This window comes from Urocitellus parryii, chromosome 3 (genome assembly GCF_045843805.1).
Source record: "Urocitellus parryii isolate mUroPar1 chromosome 3, mUroPar1.hap1, whole genome shotgun sequence".
In the NCBI taxonomy this organism is placed as follows: domain Eukaryota; kingdom Metazoa; phylum Chordata; class Mammalia; order Rodentia; family Sciuridae; genus Urocitellus; species Urocitellus parryii.
In genome coordinates this window covers 153,835,052-153,849,982 of record NC_135533.1, presented here as the reverse complement: position 1 = coordinate 153,849,982, position 14,931 = coordinate 153,835,052, and the positions used below count along the sequence as shown (strand labels likewise).

The 14,931-nt window shown below is 47.5% G+C and overlaps 1 protein-coding gene across 1 annotated transcript in view; it reads right to left on the bottom strand.

The window, feature by feature from the left end:
* The window catches only part of Bcr (BCR activator of RhoGEF and GTPase), a 141,721-nt gene that overhangs the window by 52,881 nt on the left and 73,909 nt on the right, over nt 1–14,931 (bottom strand). The window contains exons 3-6 of the mRNA XM_026412525.2: nt 10,177–10,281; nt 9,488–9,673; nt 3,794–3,901; nt 9–69 (exon numbers count right to left, since the gene is read on the bottom strand). Of these exons, the coding sequence (XP_026268310.1) occupies nt 9–69; nt 3,794–3,901; nt 9,488–9,673; nt 10,177–10,281 (460 nt within the window). The remainder of the gene's footprint in view (nt 1–8; nt 70–3,793; nt 3,902–9,487; nt 9,674–10,176; nt 10,282–14,931) is intronic.

Sequence of the window (14,931 nt, the reverse complement as noted above, 5' to 3'; positions counted from 1 at the left end):
CAACTCACTTTCCAAAGAATTCTTGGTGGCTTGGTCCTTGGCATCCCTGTTGCTTCTGGCTCTCAGGTTCTGTAGAGAAAAGAATATGCTTACAAGAGATAGCTAAAGCAGACTGGAAGTGGCACAAAATTCTACAGTCAGGAATATTTGACAGAAAGCACGGCCTTCTCTTCCCACAAAGAATCCCAGATGCAGCAACCTCAGGACATTCTGAGAAGCTGAATGAAAACCCAGATTGTGACCCATGAGCAAATGGAGCATGGATGCCCCAGACACTTAGGACAGGATTTCTCAACCTCAGCACTGTGGATGTTTGGGGCTGGAATTCCCAGTCCTGTGCAGCAGCCCCGTGCACTGCAGGAGGCTGAGCAGCATCCCTGGTCTCCACCTGTAGGTGTAGTTAACATACCTGGCCTCCTTTTATGAAAACCGAAAATGTCTTTAGGCATTGCCAAGGGTGTCTTTGGGAACAAAATCATCCCTTGGTGAGAACCTCAGATATAGATAAGCCTGTAGACACAGCAAACTTCTTTCTTGGAGCAATTCAACAGTATGCAGGGAGCTGGCCATTCAGAAGAGCACTCTGGTTTGGCATCAGCCAGGGTGGGCCTGCTACTACCCATATTTATACCGGGTGCTTCAACCACCCTCTTGGGTGGAAATGTATAAATATACTTGCTAAAATATGCAAATGTACTTGCTCTAAAATAAGGTGGTAAGATTCCTGTAGAGAGAGCAGGGCTTTTACTGGATAGGCCATGTTTCAACACAGCTGCTTGAAAAGGATCACTGATTTGATCTAATGTGCTAAGAGAAATGAGGATAAATGATCCCCATGCCCCTGAAATCATCCCCAGGAAGCAGCTGTGAGGAATCCTAGTACTAGGCTTCTAAATAAATGCATAACCCACCAGAGAGTTGGGAAAGGATTCTGGGATTGCTCTCCCAACCTCTTGTGCTGCAGGAATCCTTCCAGGCCTGTAAGATAGTGACTCCCAGCTCACCAGAGCCAAAACCCATCATGCACTTTGGTACCTTTCCTGAGTTTAACATCCCTTGAAGTGACTGTTCCTCCCTACATCTGACTCAGCAGTTTCCAAAGGATGTGAGGGGGTGTGAAAGTTCAACAAGAGACTCTGCAAAAACTAGGTGCTGAGCTTACATGAGTCTGGGAGGCACCCCACACTCCACATGTCCCTGCATGGGGCAAGGCACAAACTCTGGGATATCCTGCTACAAGGAGCCTTAAGAGTTTGGTTTAACCCCACATTTCCCAAACTTACTTGGCTCCAGAAACCCTTTTCATCTAACTCATATTATTTACTGTCTGGAAGCTGGTGTCCCACAGAACCCAGAATGTACAACTTCAGTGTAACTGGACGCTAACTCACGCTTAGCACTGGTCCCAGGAGAAGGTGAAGAACCATTACCCCCCCCCCCCCCCCCCGCAACCCTGTATTTGACCTCTCCCCACCCTGTATTTGAGTGTGAATCTCCGATCCCTTGCCCAAGCACTGACCTCCCAAGACACAGTTCCCCATACCACCACACAGCCTGCTGCTTCCTCTTTCTTGAGCTTGATTTTGCTCTCTTTGGGCCATTCCAATTTCTCTGGATCATTTTTGAAATACAGAAAACCAGCATGGATGCTGCTTCAATGGTTTAGGAATCACAAAGATTCAAAGAGCACCAGATTCCAGCAGGCACCAAGCCACCATCCCACTCCTTGCATCTCAGCCTTGGCTCAGATTCTCACCGAAGACCTCAGGGGGACCACATGACCTCCCTAGGTCATGTCCCACCATGGCTTCTTCCTTCCTCTGTAGAAACCTGTACAGGTGGACTTGAACTGGGCTTCTTAACTGTAGCATGCTCTTTAGGGGTCAATTCTTTTTGTTGTTGTTGTTCTAAATAGTTATACATGATAGTAAAATGCATTTTGACACATCATACATAAATGGAGTATAACTTCTCATTTTTCTGATTGTACATAGTATAGAATTCAGTGGTTGTATAATCATACAGGCACACAGAGTCATAATGTCCGATTCAAATTTATCAAGGTCACTTAAAATTTGTGCAAATATTCTAGCTGATAAAGAGTGTGGGGGTTGCTAATTGAATGAAAAAGGAGAAGAAAAGAATGGATTGAGTGCTTTAGGGGGAATAGGCTGGCAGGAAGCGCAGAGGCCTTGAGGCATGCAGATCTTGTTACTTGCAGCACTGGGCAGGGACTGGGGCACCCTATGGGCGTAGGAGGGACAGTGTGGCACAAATTATTGCTGTTGGAGACAATCAGAGCTAGGGCCTCACACCCAGTCCCATGATAAATGATAAAATGGCACAAAGTCTCTGGAACAAAGCCCAGGTGTGACCTTCAAGGTTGTCCCTTGGCAAGACAGACAAGGCTCATTCCATGTTTCTAGTTTCTGTTTCTCTTTTTAATTCCACATTTCTCACACCAGAATCCTTGTTTGGTGGTGGGGCGGGTGGCGGAAAGGTGGGGGGCAAGGCAAGTCAGAGCTTTGGTAAGTATCTATAGGCAAGAGTGAGGGCTGGTGATATAGCTCAGTGGTAGCGCACTTACCTGGCATGTGCAAAGCCTTGAGTTCAATCCCTAGTACCACCAAACAAATGAATAAAAAATAATAAGAAAAGGCAAGAGTGACAACAAGCCTCAGCAGAGGACTGTTTCATGGTTGCCATTGGCTCTGCAGAGATTCAGACAGGGCATCTTCTTGCCCTTTCCCATCATATCTGAAGAAATGGAGATGCAGGGATGCTGCTGGGTTCTGGACTTGGCTACCAGCCTCCTGGGTGTCCTATTCATCTTCTCTGTATCTGAGAGGCTCTTTTGAGAGTCTAACAACATTCCATGGTTTAAAGTTTCAGACTCCCCGGGGCTAAATGCAAAGAGGGAGGCCACAATTCCCCCACACATGGGGTGGTATGGTTCTAACCAGAAGCTTTCCTTCCCATGCGCGTCTACAGACACAGCAATGCAAGCCCTCACTCTCTTGTGCTGGCTCCTTAACGTTCCCAGCTTTCATGGTTGCTGGTAGGCTAGAAAAGGAGCAGAGGAGGACAACTCCCAGCTAGTCTCCAGTAACAAGGTACAGAGTCAGGACTCCTGTGATAAGACACAGGGACAAAATTATAGAAACTAACTCACTGCAGACAGATGGTGCAAGAGAGCATCTGGGTAATATGGTTACTATGGTTTGAATATGTCCTTCAAAAGTTCATGTATTAGAAATTTAATTAATTCATGGTACATGAACCAAATTGTGGGGCTAATGGGAGGTAATTATGATTATAGAAAGTCATAAGGTTAGAGCCCCCATGAAGTCATTAGTGACTTTTTAAGAAGAGAGACTTAAGCTAGCAGGATTGCTCTGTCCCGCCATGTGATGACTTCCATCATGTTATAATGCAGCAAGAAGGCCCTCACTAGATGCAGCTCCAAGCTCTTGGACTACCCAGACTTTAGAACTATGAGCCAAATAAATTTCCTGACCCCTGGAATAAGGCCCTGGCCTTTGAGGGAATGGGGTGCTCTCCAGGCTGCTCCTTCTATCTGGTTATAGTAGTATCCTGGGCATGAAGCTGATGGAGCATACCCAGAAACATCTGTGTTCAGGACTGTGGTTCATGACCAGACTTCAATTGGGCGCACTTTGTTCTCCCAGGTCAGGTTCTACCAAAAACCAGCCCACAACTCATCATGGGAGGTGGTGGGCACGAGTGGGAACTGGTGGTGCTCCTATCTACACAGTGTCATGATAATCATTACCTCAGAGATTTCTGCAAACTGAGCGTTGGCCTGACAGCACTTTTCTGCTGTTTCCATGGCAACCCCATAATTGTCCACAAAGGCTCGGTACACACCCAACTGGCTGGCCTGCAGGGAGGAAGGAAGAGAGTATGGGACAAGTGAAGGACAAGTGTGAGACATATGCCATTTCCCCCCATCTTTATGAAGACTGGGCTCTTCTACACAGTTCTGGAGAAATTCCAGGTACAGCAGACAGTGCACAGGCTGCAGAAACCTCAGCTCTTCCATGCTGTTCCTTCCCACCTGCTTCCCCTCCCCACCCACTGAGCACGCTTCCCTCTCCTAAAATGACATGTTGAGAAGTGACTCACATCCCTGAGCAGGTAATGGCTTCCTTCCAGAGCTTCTAATTCCTCCCACCCCATTCACTTCGACAGTATTATGAGTAGCAGCTTAAGTTTGAAGGAGTAAGTGAACATGGACCAGCATTTCTCTCTCAGCAGATAAGACCGAGTGCATGGCACCTTTTCATTCTGATTGCAGGACATGGATGTTGGTAGACCCTGGTGGCCATGGTGTTCTGTTCATGTCCAATCCCCTCGGACAGATAAGGAACACTTAGCTCCCTGTGGAGAAAAGGAGCTCTAAGAGCTCAGACTCAAACCCATCCCAGACCTGGCTGGTAGACAGGTGTCATACTGCACACGTGGCAGATGGGAGACTTGCTAGCGGTAAGGTGAGAGGTATTTCCTCACTGAGCCTCCTGATCGGATGTATACTCAACTGAGCCTTGACTTCCATAGGTGGGTGAGTGAGAGTGTATAGCCCTCACTTTTTTCTCTAGGCCCCATGACATCTTTAGAGACAGCAAGAAGGAAACCAGTCCTCCCATGGGACCAGCAAACCCAGACCTGGGTAGGGTAAGGAAAAACTCAGGAGACACCCAGGCCATTGCAGCTGACCAGGAGCAGGAAGCCTGAGCATTTGCTGTTCTTGGCACTTGTTCTATATCAAACTTAAATTTCATTTCCACATAGATTTGCATTTATATTAAATTTTATGTTTATACATATGACAATTCCAGATACTGGGTAAACCAGGTGCCCCTGGCTAAAATGGGCCTGATCTTCTGGCTCTGTTCCCTATAGTGTTAGCACAGAGAACTATGGAGTATCTGAGGAAAGAGTAGGGCCAGAGGATGTCCTGCTCATCTCCTGAACACCCTGGAGAAGTTGCTGCATACTCGAATTCCAGGTTCTTCCTCCAGTACAACGATAAGACCTAGGGTATCTTCTTTCCCTCCTCTGGGCTCCTTTGCTTCTGAGAGCCTACGTTGAAACTAAGGCCCTGCTTGAGCCCCTGTCCCCATAGTTATGAATAATCAGACATAGGAATACCCTCTGCAGCTGGTGTTCTAACAGGACAGCACATGATAAATAAGTGAGCAGACACATACAACTGCAAATGGTCAAGGCGGGCTAGGGATGGAGAACAATGGCACTGTTTTAGAGAATGTGGGCAGGATCAGGATACCCTTCTGGAAGAAAAGACTGCAGAGTAGAGTCTAAAGTATCTCAGGAGGAGAACCCTTTCAAGTCTTCTCTTCCTTTCTACCCAAGGAACTCACCTTTTCTAGGTGTGAAAAGTCTCAAGTAATTCATTTCCATATGTTTAGCTAATCCAAAAAAAAAAAAAAACAAGCTGCACTGATAATGGCACGATGCCTCCAGACAGGGTGCACCGAGACGGCTAGATCCCCATTGCTGATATTGCTCTTTACCAAAACTCAGAGCCTAAATCTGTTCCTGAGGAAACATCTGAAAAACTGGTCTGCATCCTTCAATAAATGTCAAAAGTCAAGCTCAGGGCTGGGGTTGTGGCTCAGTGACAGAGCACTGGCATGTGTGAGGCACTGGGTTTGATCCTTAGCACTGCATACAGATAAATAAACAAATATCAAGGTCCATTGATAACTAAAAATAAAAAATAAAAAGCCACTTCAGGGGCATGCTTATAATCTCAGCCACTAGGGATGCTGAGGCAGGAAGACTGCAAGTTTGAGAGCTTGGGCGATTTAGCAAGATCCTGTCTCAAAATTAAAAATAAGGGGCCTGGTAGCAGTGGACATGCCTGTGATCCCAGTGATTTGGAAGACTGACAGAAGGATGGTTAAATTAGAGGATAGCCTCAGCAGCTTATCAAAATTGTGTCTCAAAAATAAAAATAAAATGGTCTGGGGATAGAGCTCAGTGATGATGTACCCCAGGACTCAATTCCCGTACAAAAACAAAAACAAAAACAAAACAAAACAAAAAAAACAAGTCATGGAAGATAAGCCAAGTCCAAAGAACTGTACATGACAATCAAGTACATCATGTGATCCTGGATTGGATCCTGAATCAGACAGCAAAAACAGCTATACAGAACTTGATCACTAACTTGGAGGAAATTTGCATCGGGACAGCATACTGAATAATGTCACAATGATCTGAAATCTCCTGAATGTGACAAACTGTACTGTGGGTTATGGAAGAGAATGTCCTTGTTCTTAGCAAAAACACAATGAAGTATTTAGGGGTAAAAGGGCAGAAGCCTGCAACTTATTCTCAAACTATAAAAGAGGAAAAAGTGTGTGTGCATGCAGCATGCATAACATACACAAGGCTAATGTCGTAAAAATGTTACAATCAGTGCATGTGGGTGAAGGTTACACTAGAGTTCTTTGTAATATTCTTGCAACTCTTCTGTAAGTCTGAAATGATCAGAAAAACAAAACAAAATGAAGCTGATAAAATTTCAGTCCTACACAGTGGGCATGAGCTGTAGTGCAGACTCACAGGAAGGGCAGTAAAGGCAGGGTTTGAGTCAAGCTTTCTGTGCTCCCAGATGTAGCTCATGATCCTCAGGGCTCAGGAGGAGACACCAGAGCTGAAGCAGGGCATGGCAAACTCCTTGAGTCCTAGGATTCTTCCAGCTGGGATGCCTAAGAGAGTGATGCTGCATCATCCTTGCTGAGGTCTGAAAGGGCTGAGAGCAGGGCAGAATCTGCCTGTCCTTACAAAGTCACCACTCAACCCAGGTTGAAGGCATGTGAATATTCTGAACACGGTGACTAAGAAATGATGTCCCACTGCAGCCTTGGTCCCTCTTGCTGCAACATCTGAAGCAGGAAGGTGGCTCAAGGACACCAGGGATACCAGAGGAAACTTTCCAAATTAAAGTTCCAGGGCTCATGGATTATTACATTTTTTCAAAAAAAGTTTCCGAGTGATTTTGGAATGTTATTCTGAGGAAAGAGCTGGTTGTGAATTTTTTCCGACAACATGATTCTGTTTCTGTGGAGGATTGCTGCCTGATTCCAATCCCCTAGGTTTAAAACCACTGACATATTATGCTGAAAGAAATGGCAGGGAGGAACTTCAAAGATGCAGGGTACCTGCATTAAAACATGGCCTTCTGAACTCTGGCTGTGGGGAAAGCAGCCTTGAGAGGCAAGAATTTGAACCAACAAGTGACTGGTCTGTCCCTAAGGCCTTGGCTCCAGCCTTTAGGGCAGAGTGTCTGCAGCCGAAGGTGGTGCAGGAGGGGTTCACCAACAGGAAAGCCACATCTTGGAGAACACTTTAGCCTAGATGTTTGCCAAGTTGAGGCCAGAGTCTGTACTAGCTAGGTATTGAAACAGCTCAGAAAAGCTCTGTGTACAATAGAGGAGTCCAGCCTTTGGCTGCCCCTGCCCCTGAAGGACTGTGTCCCTCCAGAATGTTCCAGGTGTGTGCACAGGAGGCCCAGGTAATCCCAGAATCAGTGTCAGGTATCTTTAGAAACAGATTAGACCCTGACCAGCATCTGCCTTTGAGTAGCTCCTCCAGGATGGGAGCTCCCTGTGCTGGGGGATAGCCTCTTTGCTGAGCAGTTCTTACATGTAGAACTCCCTCCTGCAACCTCCTCCTGTCCCCTCAATGTGAGACTCAGAAAGAGGTCATTTTACACATCATAGAACCTCACACACTGGAGGACAAACAGCAATCCTGCAGTCCTTCTCAGAGAGTTGGCTCCTTCATCCCAGGGCTACTTCATAGTTTCTTCCTTTTGGACAAAGTCTACCTTATCTGTGTCTGGGTGAGGTGTGCACCGGAACCCAGTAACTATCCTGGCTGTGGCCTGGCCAATATCAGCAATGGGTGGCCTGACAGCATGAGGCTGTGCCATGGTCCACACTCCTTTGCCAGGGATCCCAGTTATAAACCAATTCTCTCTTGCATTTCTCCAGCCTGTCCACTAGGATGTGTCCTGATTCCTGCAAGGTACAAGGATGTCACTGCAAAAGGAACCTCTCTAGATTAAACATGCCTCAAATCTCTGAGAACAGCTGCCTGCAGGAGCTTAGCACTACACAGATGTTCTGGGTTGATTATTTTTTTCTGCCTCCTTCAGTGCCTGAGGGCAATATTACCACTACCTTGATTTTTAATGCCCAAGTCTCCCCTCCCTAAGCCATCTTCTCTTTTTATTCTCCAAATGATTCAAGGGACTTTGATTAACATAATTGCAAAAATGAAATAAAATACAGTCATCCCTGTAATCACAGGATACTGGTTCCAGGACCTCCCTAAGGATATCAACAATCCCTGGGTATCCTAACTAAATAAAGTAGCATAATACTTGCATACAATATACCCATATCTTTCTATATGTCTTATTTAATTTTGATGCTAAAGATTGAACCTAGAGCCTTGCACATGTTAAGCATGCATATTGTCACTGAGCTACACCTCCAGTCCTGCTTTTTTAAAACACACACACACACACACACACACACACACACACACACACACACACACATACACACACATGCGCACGTGCTGGACTCAGACTCCTAGGCTCAAGCAATCCTCCTACCTCCCAAATAACTGGGACTATAGGCACATGCAACCACTTTATTTTTTATTTTATTTTGTTATTTTATCCTATCTTTTGCAGTGCTGGAAATCAAACCCAGGGTCTCCTACATACTAGGCAAGCAGTCTACCACTGAACTACACCTTCAGCCCCCCAAATTGTATACTTTAAATCATCTAGGTTTGTTTTAATTCCTAATCTGATGGAAATACTATGTAAATAGTTGTTATACTATACAGTTTACAGAATAATAACAAGGGGAAAGTCTCCACATGTTCAGTACAGATGCAATTTTTTTTCCTGAATATTTTTAATCCTTGGTTGGTTCAATCTGTGGATGTAGGACACACAGACACAGAGGGCTGATTGTATAACAAAGCCCCCCTCTGTTTCCACCTGCTGTCCCCACTGTTGCCTTTCCAGGCAATGTCCAGCCTCCATTCATCCTCTGCCCAATGTATAAGTCCTGCTTTCCTGGGTAACAAAACCAATTCCACTCCAGGAGCCCTCAAAGAGGCAATTAGATCACTCTGGAGACTGGGAACTTCAAGTAAAACAGAGCAGATTAAAAAAAAAAAAAGGATAGAAGGATGCCCCACTCATTGGATCTAGCTGGGGGACATGCTTTTCTTGGCCTCCCCCTCACCACAATCTGAACTTTGGCATCCAAGGCACTGAGATGCACTCCAGACTCACTCCTACTATCTCCTCGGTATCTCCTTACAGCACATGTTCATAGGTCACTGGACAGGCCTGGTCCCCACTTGGCCATCCCCATAGCCATAAGCACCCAGCATGCTCTAAGTCACTCACCAGTTTCTGGAAGAGGTCGCCCACCCGCTGCTGGTGGCTCCACTGCTGCACTCGGGGGAAGAGCCCATCATAGAACTCCTTGTGGATTTCATAGAGCTCAGGCACTTTGAAGAAGATGGTCTCGATCTGCTGGCTGGTCAGCACAGGCTGAGAGGTGGTGGCAGCAGCTTTCAAAGGCTTCATGGGCTGGAAGAGGGCCCAGTGAGAGGGCATGTCACTAGTTAGGTACATGGGTACAACTACAAAATATTGTGGTTATATGATACATACTTTAATTGTCTGTCTGTCTGCCTGTCTGTCTGTCTGTCTCTCTCTCTCTGTCTCTGTCTCTCACCAGGGATCAATTGTCTGTCTGTCTCTCTCTCTCTCTCTCTCTCTCTCTGTCTCTGTCTCTCACCAGGGATCAAAGCCAGGACCTTGGGCATGTTAGGCAAGCAGTCTATCACTTAATTACATTTCCAGCCCACACTTTTAAACTCCAGAAAAAATTAAAACTTGGCAACCAAGTCTTCCCTTGGCTTTCCTTCCACTGGCTCCTTGGGGGAGGTCAATATTCTATAAAAATAGAATGTTCTGACCCTCCCATAGGTGTGCCCCCAGGATCTCACAGTTGATCAGGGATGGTGAGCAGAGAAGTTCCCCTTGGGTCCCCACCATGCTTGGTCAGCCCCTCCTTCGTCCATCCTCACCAGTAGAAGTGCCTCCAGATGGCTCAGGTAAGTCTCCTCACTAGCCAGGATTCCAGACAGGACCCATTTTCTCATCTCCAGGCCCTTTTCCAAGTCCAGTTCACTCTGCAGAACAGATGAACAGATGTTGGCACCAGGGTGGGGTGGGGTGGGTACGGATGCTTGCAGCAGGTGCTTGTCAACCTCTGGATGAGCCCCTGGAGAAGGCTCCATGTAGAAGTAAAAGTGAAACACAGGAGCCTTGCAAATATTCAGCCACTTGCTCAAAGTCACTGCAAAATTAGAAGTGTCATCAAGCAAAGTTGAGGGCCACCCTTGGTCTCGACACACTAAGAAATGGGAAGTTTGGAGCTGCACAGACTATAAGGCCTCCTTCCCTCATGCTCTGTGCCTGGGACCAAGGAATAGTTATCTTTACCTAGTCAAGAAAGGAAAAGGAAGCTCTGACCCAAGGTGAATACAGGTCACAGGAAGCCCAAGGGCAGCCCCAGAAGAGACCAAGTAGAGGGGGCATCAAAGTCCACTACATGGGCACCTCCACACAAGCCCACCACTCCCCACTCCTCACCTGACACCTGTCGCAACTGGATTCTCTGACTGCCACTCCCACCTGACCCTTGGACCCACTAGAACCAAGACTGGGCAGCAGTACCTCCCTCCTTGTACACTCCCTTCCTGGTCAAAGGGACTGGACCTGGGAGCTGCTGCCATCTGCCCAAGGGGAGCCCCATCTGCTGGCTCCTTGACCCTGTTTTCTAGACTCTGACTTTGCCTATAGGAACTCCTTTGCAGGTAGACTATAGTAAAATCAGTCCCCTTTCTTGTCCTGTCTCTGCTAAAAGTCCAATGAAGCTCTGCCCCCAGAAAGAGCTGAGGCATCACTGGATGTCAATGCGGAGGGTACAGCCCACATCCCTGAGAGACCATGAACCAATCCTAGTTATGATGGTGATAAGGGCTGAATTATTGCCTCCCCCAGGTCAAATTACTAAGCCCTAGTACCTCAGAATATGACTATATTTAAAGAGGGGATGAAGTTAAGCCAGGAGCGGGGGCATACACCTATAATTCCAGTGGTTCAGGAGGCTGGGGTGGAAAGATCACAAGATCGGCAACTCAGTGAGGCCTTACACAACTGAATGAGACCATATCCCAAAATAAAAAATAAAAAAGGCCGAGGATAGAGCTCAGTGGTGAAACACCCTTGGGTTCAATCCCCAGTACAAAAAAAAAAAAAGCCAGGGGGGCGTGGTTTGAAGTTAAAATGAAGTCAATAGGGTGGGCCCTAACACAGAATGGCTAATATTTTCATGAGAACAGACTAGGACACAGACACATGCAGGGAGAAGACATACGAGGAGCCAGAGAGAAGCCCCATTAACCCATCATAAGTCAAGGAGAGAGGCCTCAGAAGAAACCAACCTGCATATCATGATCTCAGACTTGCAGCCACTAGTACTATGAGAAAGTAAATTTCTGTTGTTTAAGCCGCCCTAGCATACTGACAGAGATGGTCACGTGAACGGCAATAAAAACTGCTATTTGACTTCCTGGCCACTCCCACCTCTGCTCCCTGGCCATGGGTGGCGTCAGAGGTTGGCTGTGGCCTCAGCACCACCCTATATGGCATCAGACTGAGGCTGCGCTCCTTCTGCCCAGCCCTGAGCCAATTGGCCTCACCTGTGGTCAGAGGGAGATGCCAGCATGGGGAAGGACCCTGCATCCACTGAAGGTGATACCTGCCCACTCTTCTGCTGGTTTCCAGCCCAAGGGCAAACCTGAGACAACCCCACCATGACAGCCCTCAGGTATGTAACCAAAACAGTGGTCCTATCCATCGCTTACATTCCTAATCTACTTGGGGGAAAAAAACACTGATTTGGGGCAGGATCTTCACCCTTGAGGCTGATGACTAAGAATGGAGGATTATTTTGGGGGGGTGGTGGTTCTATGCCACAAATGTCTCTAAATGTTGTCATATGTTGCCTGGAGGCTGACATCCCCCAGTGAGAACACTGGATTTGAGGAAAGACCACCTAAAGCCAGCTCAGGCCTCATGATGTCTTCAGAGTCTAGAGTCATGACTCCAGTGTGCCCCAATCCTGCTGTCCCTCTTCACACTTCCCTGGCCTTAGGAGAGGGAGGCACTTCATGGCACAGATGGCAGGCCCAGAAGAAAAGGCTCAGGCCAGGAGCTGGGGACAAAGACAGAACTTCCCCAGTGAGCTCCACGGTCTCAGGCAAATGACCTCCCAGATTTGAGCCTCAGCTGCCTGGGTAACAGGGCCAGGAGAGTCCAATCCCTGCACCCCACTTGGGTCACTGGAACCTGTATCATTTCTTCACTGCTCAATGGGACCATCTAAAAAGGATTCCTGGGTCTTTGCTTTGTACTGGGGCTCTTGTGCATGTTCCTGTGTGAATGTACACGTGAGCTGTGAGCATGCATGTGTGTGTGCATATATGTGCATGTATATACATGTGTTGGCACATGCATGTGTACAGAGTAGCTAATGTTCCAGGGAAGGGACATTGAGGTCCCACCCACACAGGTCCCCCAAGGGCACACTGTGCAGTGTGGCTCCATGGGTGGGAGCCTCCAGGGCATGGCTGTGCCCAATCTTGAAACTTCCTGTGTCTAGCACAGGGACCAGAGCACACAGTTCTCAATTAAGATTCATTTCATAATCAAATCAGTGAGTGGATCTTGAAGACATGACTAGGTCCTAGTTTTAGCCACATTTTCACAAAGTCCTGAAGGTCTCAGTACCCTTGTCTGGAAACAAGTGGGTTCTCAGAATTTAGAACTATCAGCTGACTCAGTATGTATCGGGGTCAGATTGGGGGAACTGAAGTGCTACCGAAGTTTGGAAAGCCCACTGTCCACAGTATACAGATGACCCTCACATGCATCCTATCATGTCTGAACACTGCTTCCATCTTACACAAGGGAAAAGGTGAAGGGAAAGGCAGGCCTCTCTGGCAGTGGTACCCACTCACCTACTTACCTAGCCCTGCTCATCGGGTTCTGAGAATAATCTTGCTGCTGTGAGCTCCAGGGACAGAAGGGCTCAGGGAAGTTAGTAGGAAAGCAGGGCTGGGTGACGGTCCCACCCAGCCCAAGATGCCACTGCCTTTCTGGGTGGGAGCCCCTGAGTGGGAGCACTGTGCCTCATTCCACTCATGTGGTTTGGAAAGCCAAGAGGAAAAAGAGTACAGGCAGGATGGCACTGAGTCCAGTTCTCTCTGTTCTAAAGGGTGGGGCCACTCAAGAGAACATCTGGCTCCAGGAAGGTGCTGGGGTATAGAGAGGACACAGGATGAGGGCACTTCTGCTTAGATTGAGACTCTTCTATAGGGACTCAGAATGGTACTGGTAGTATTATCAGGGAAAAGTCAGAAACCAACTCCTTGTAGAGAAGAGGGTGGAGAGGGAAAGAGAGCGAAGGGGAGGGCCGGCACCAGGGCTATTTATAATCCCAGGCTGTGCACGTGCCAACTCCACGAGAGGGTGAATGCAGTGAAGGCAGGGAGGCTGTGTTAGGAAAAAAGCTGGCGGTAAAGGACAACTGGAATAAAGCAGCAAGATGGAAGGAAGGCCCTTCCCTCCTAACCAGGGGCTGAAAAAAAGCCAACAAAGAACTAATGAAAATGACTTGGACTCATAATTATAACAAGGTAGGGAAAACTGACAGAGGGGTGGAACTGGATAGAACTACATCTATTAGGTACCAGTTAAGTACCAGGTCCAGAGGTAAGTAGAGGGGTGGGGCTGGAGTACAAGGAGTCCCCTCATAAGCGTCCCCAGACCCCTCAAATCTGGGAGAACCCACTAATATCAGGGTGCAAAATTTCTAGCTTTCAGAGAGTTGGCTGCTTCTAGCTAGAAGGTTGCTCCCAGCATAGCAGCCAGACAGAAGACCCTCTTCTGCTCTGGGCAGGGCAGGGAGGAGGCCAGCCAGTGAGCACTCTGGGGGTTTGACATGGTCAGAAAACAAGGGGATGACCTCTGTGTAGGGTCACATGCTGGGGGGACCTGCTGCAGCAAACCCTTGGGAAATTAGTCCTCCATATAGGAAGATCCCAGTATGCAGGGCAGGCTCCATTAGCATATGTCCCCCTAATAAAGGACTTGTTTGAGGTCTTCTTGCAGCTCCCAAGGCAAAGGAGTGCCTGGCCTTTGTCCAACCCCTACCTAACTAATCTAGGGGCAATGCTAAGAGAGGAGACCTGCAACCTAGAAGCCCACTGTGGACTCCCTGTGTTGCCATGACTTCCCAAGAAGGTTCAGTCCCACAGCCCCAAAGCCTCAAGCTTGGCAGCAGAAAGCAAATGAAGAGCCCTATTCAGTAGGTTAAGGAAAAGAGGGATGAACAGATTCCCTGATCCCACCAGCTGATCAAGATCAGAGTGCTCCCTGGGGAACCTAGGAAGTGACAGTCACATCTTTAAACCAAAAAGCCAAGGTTCTGCCTGTCTCTCTGGGGCTTCAAACACTGGAAAGGGCATCTAACCAGAGAGCTGCTGGAATGAAACCATATAACTTTGCTCTAATCAAGTTCCCTCCTTATGCAGATAACTCCTGTCACCTCCTCTGGGCCAGGAAGAATGTTTGGGATTGGGGACTTGAAACCGCATTGCACAGGTGTGCAACCTCCTGCCAAATGTCAGGCTGGGGATTTAGCTCAGTTGGTAGAGTGCTTCCCTCACATGTATAAGGCCCTGGGTTCAATCCCCAGTACCACCAAAAAAAAA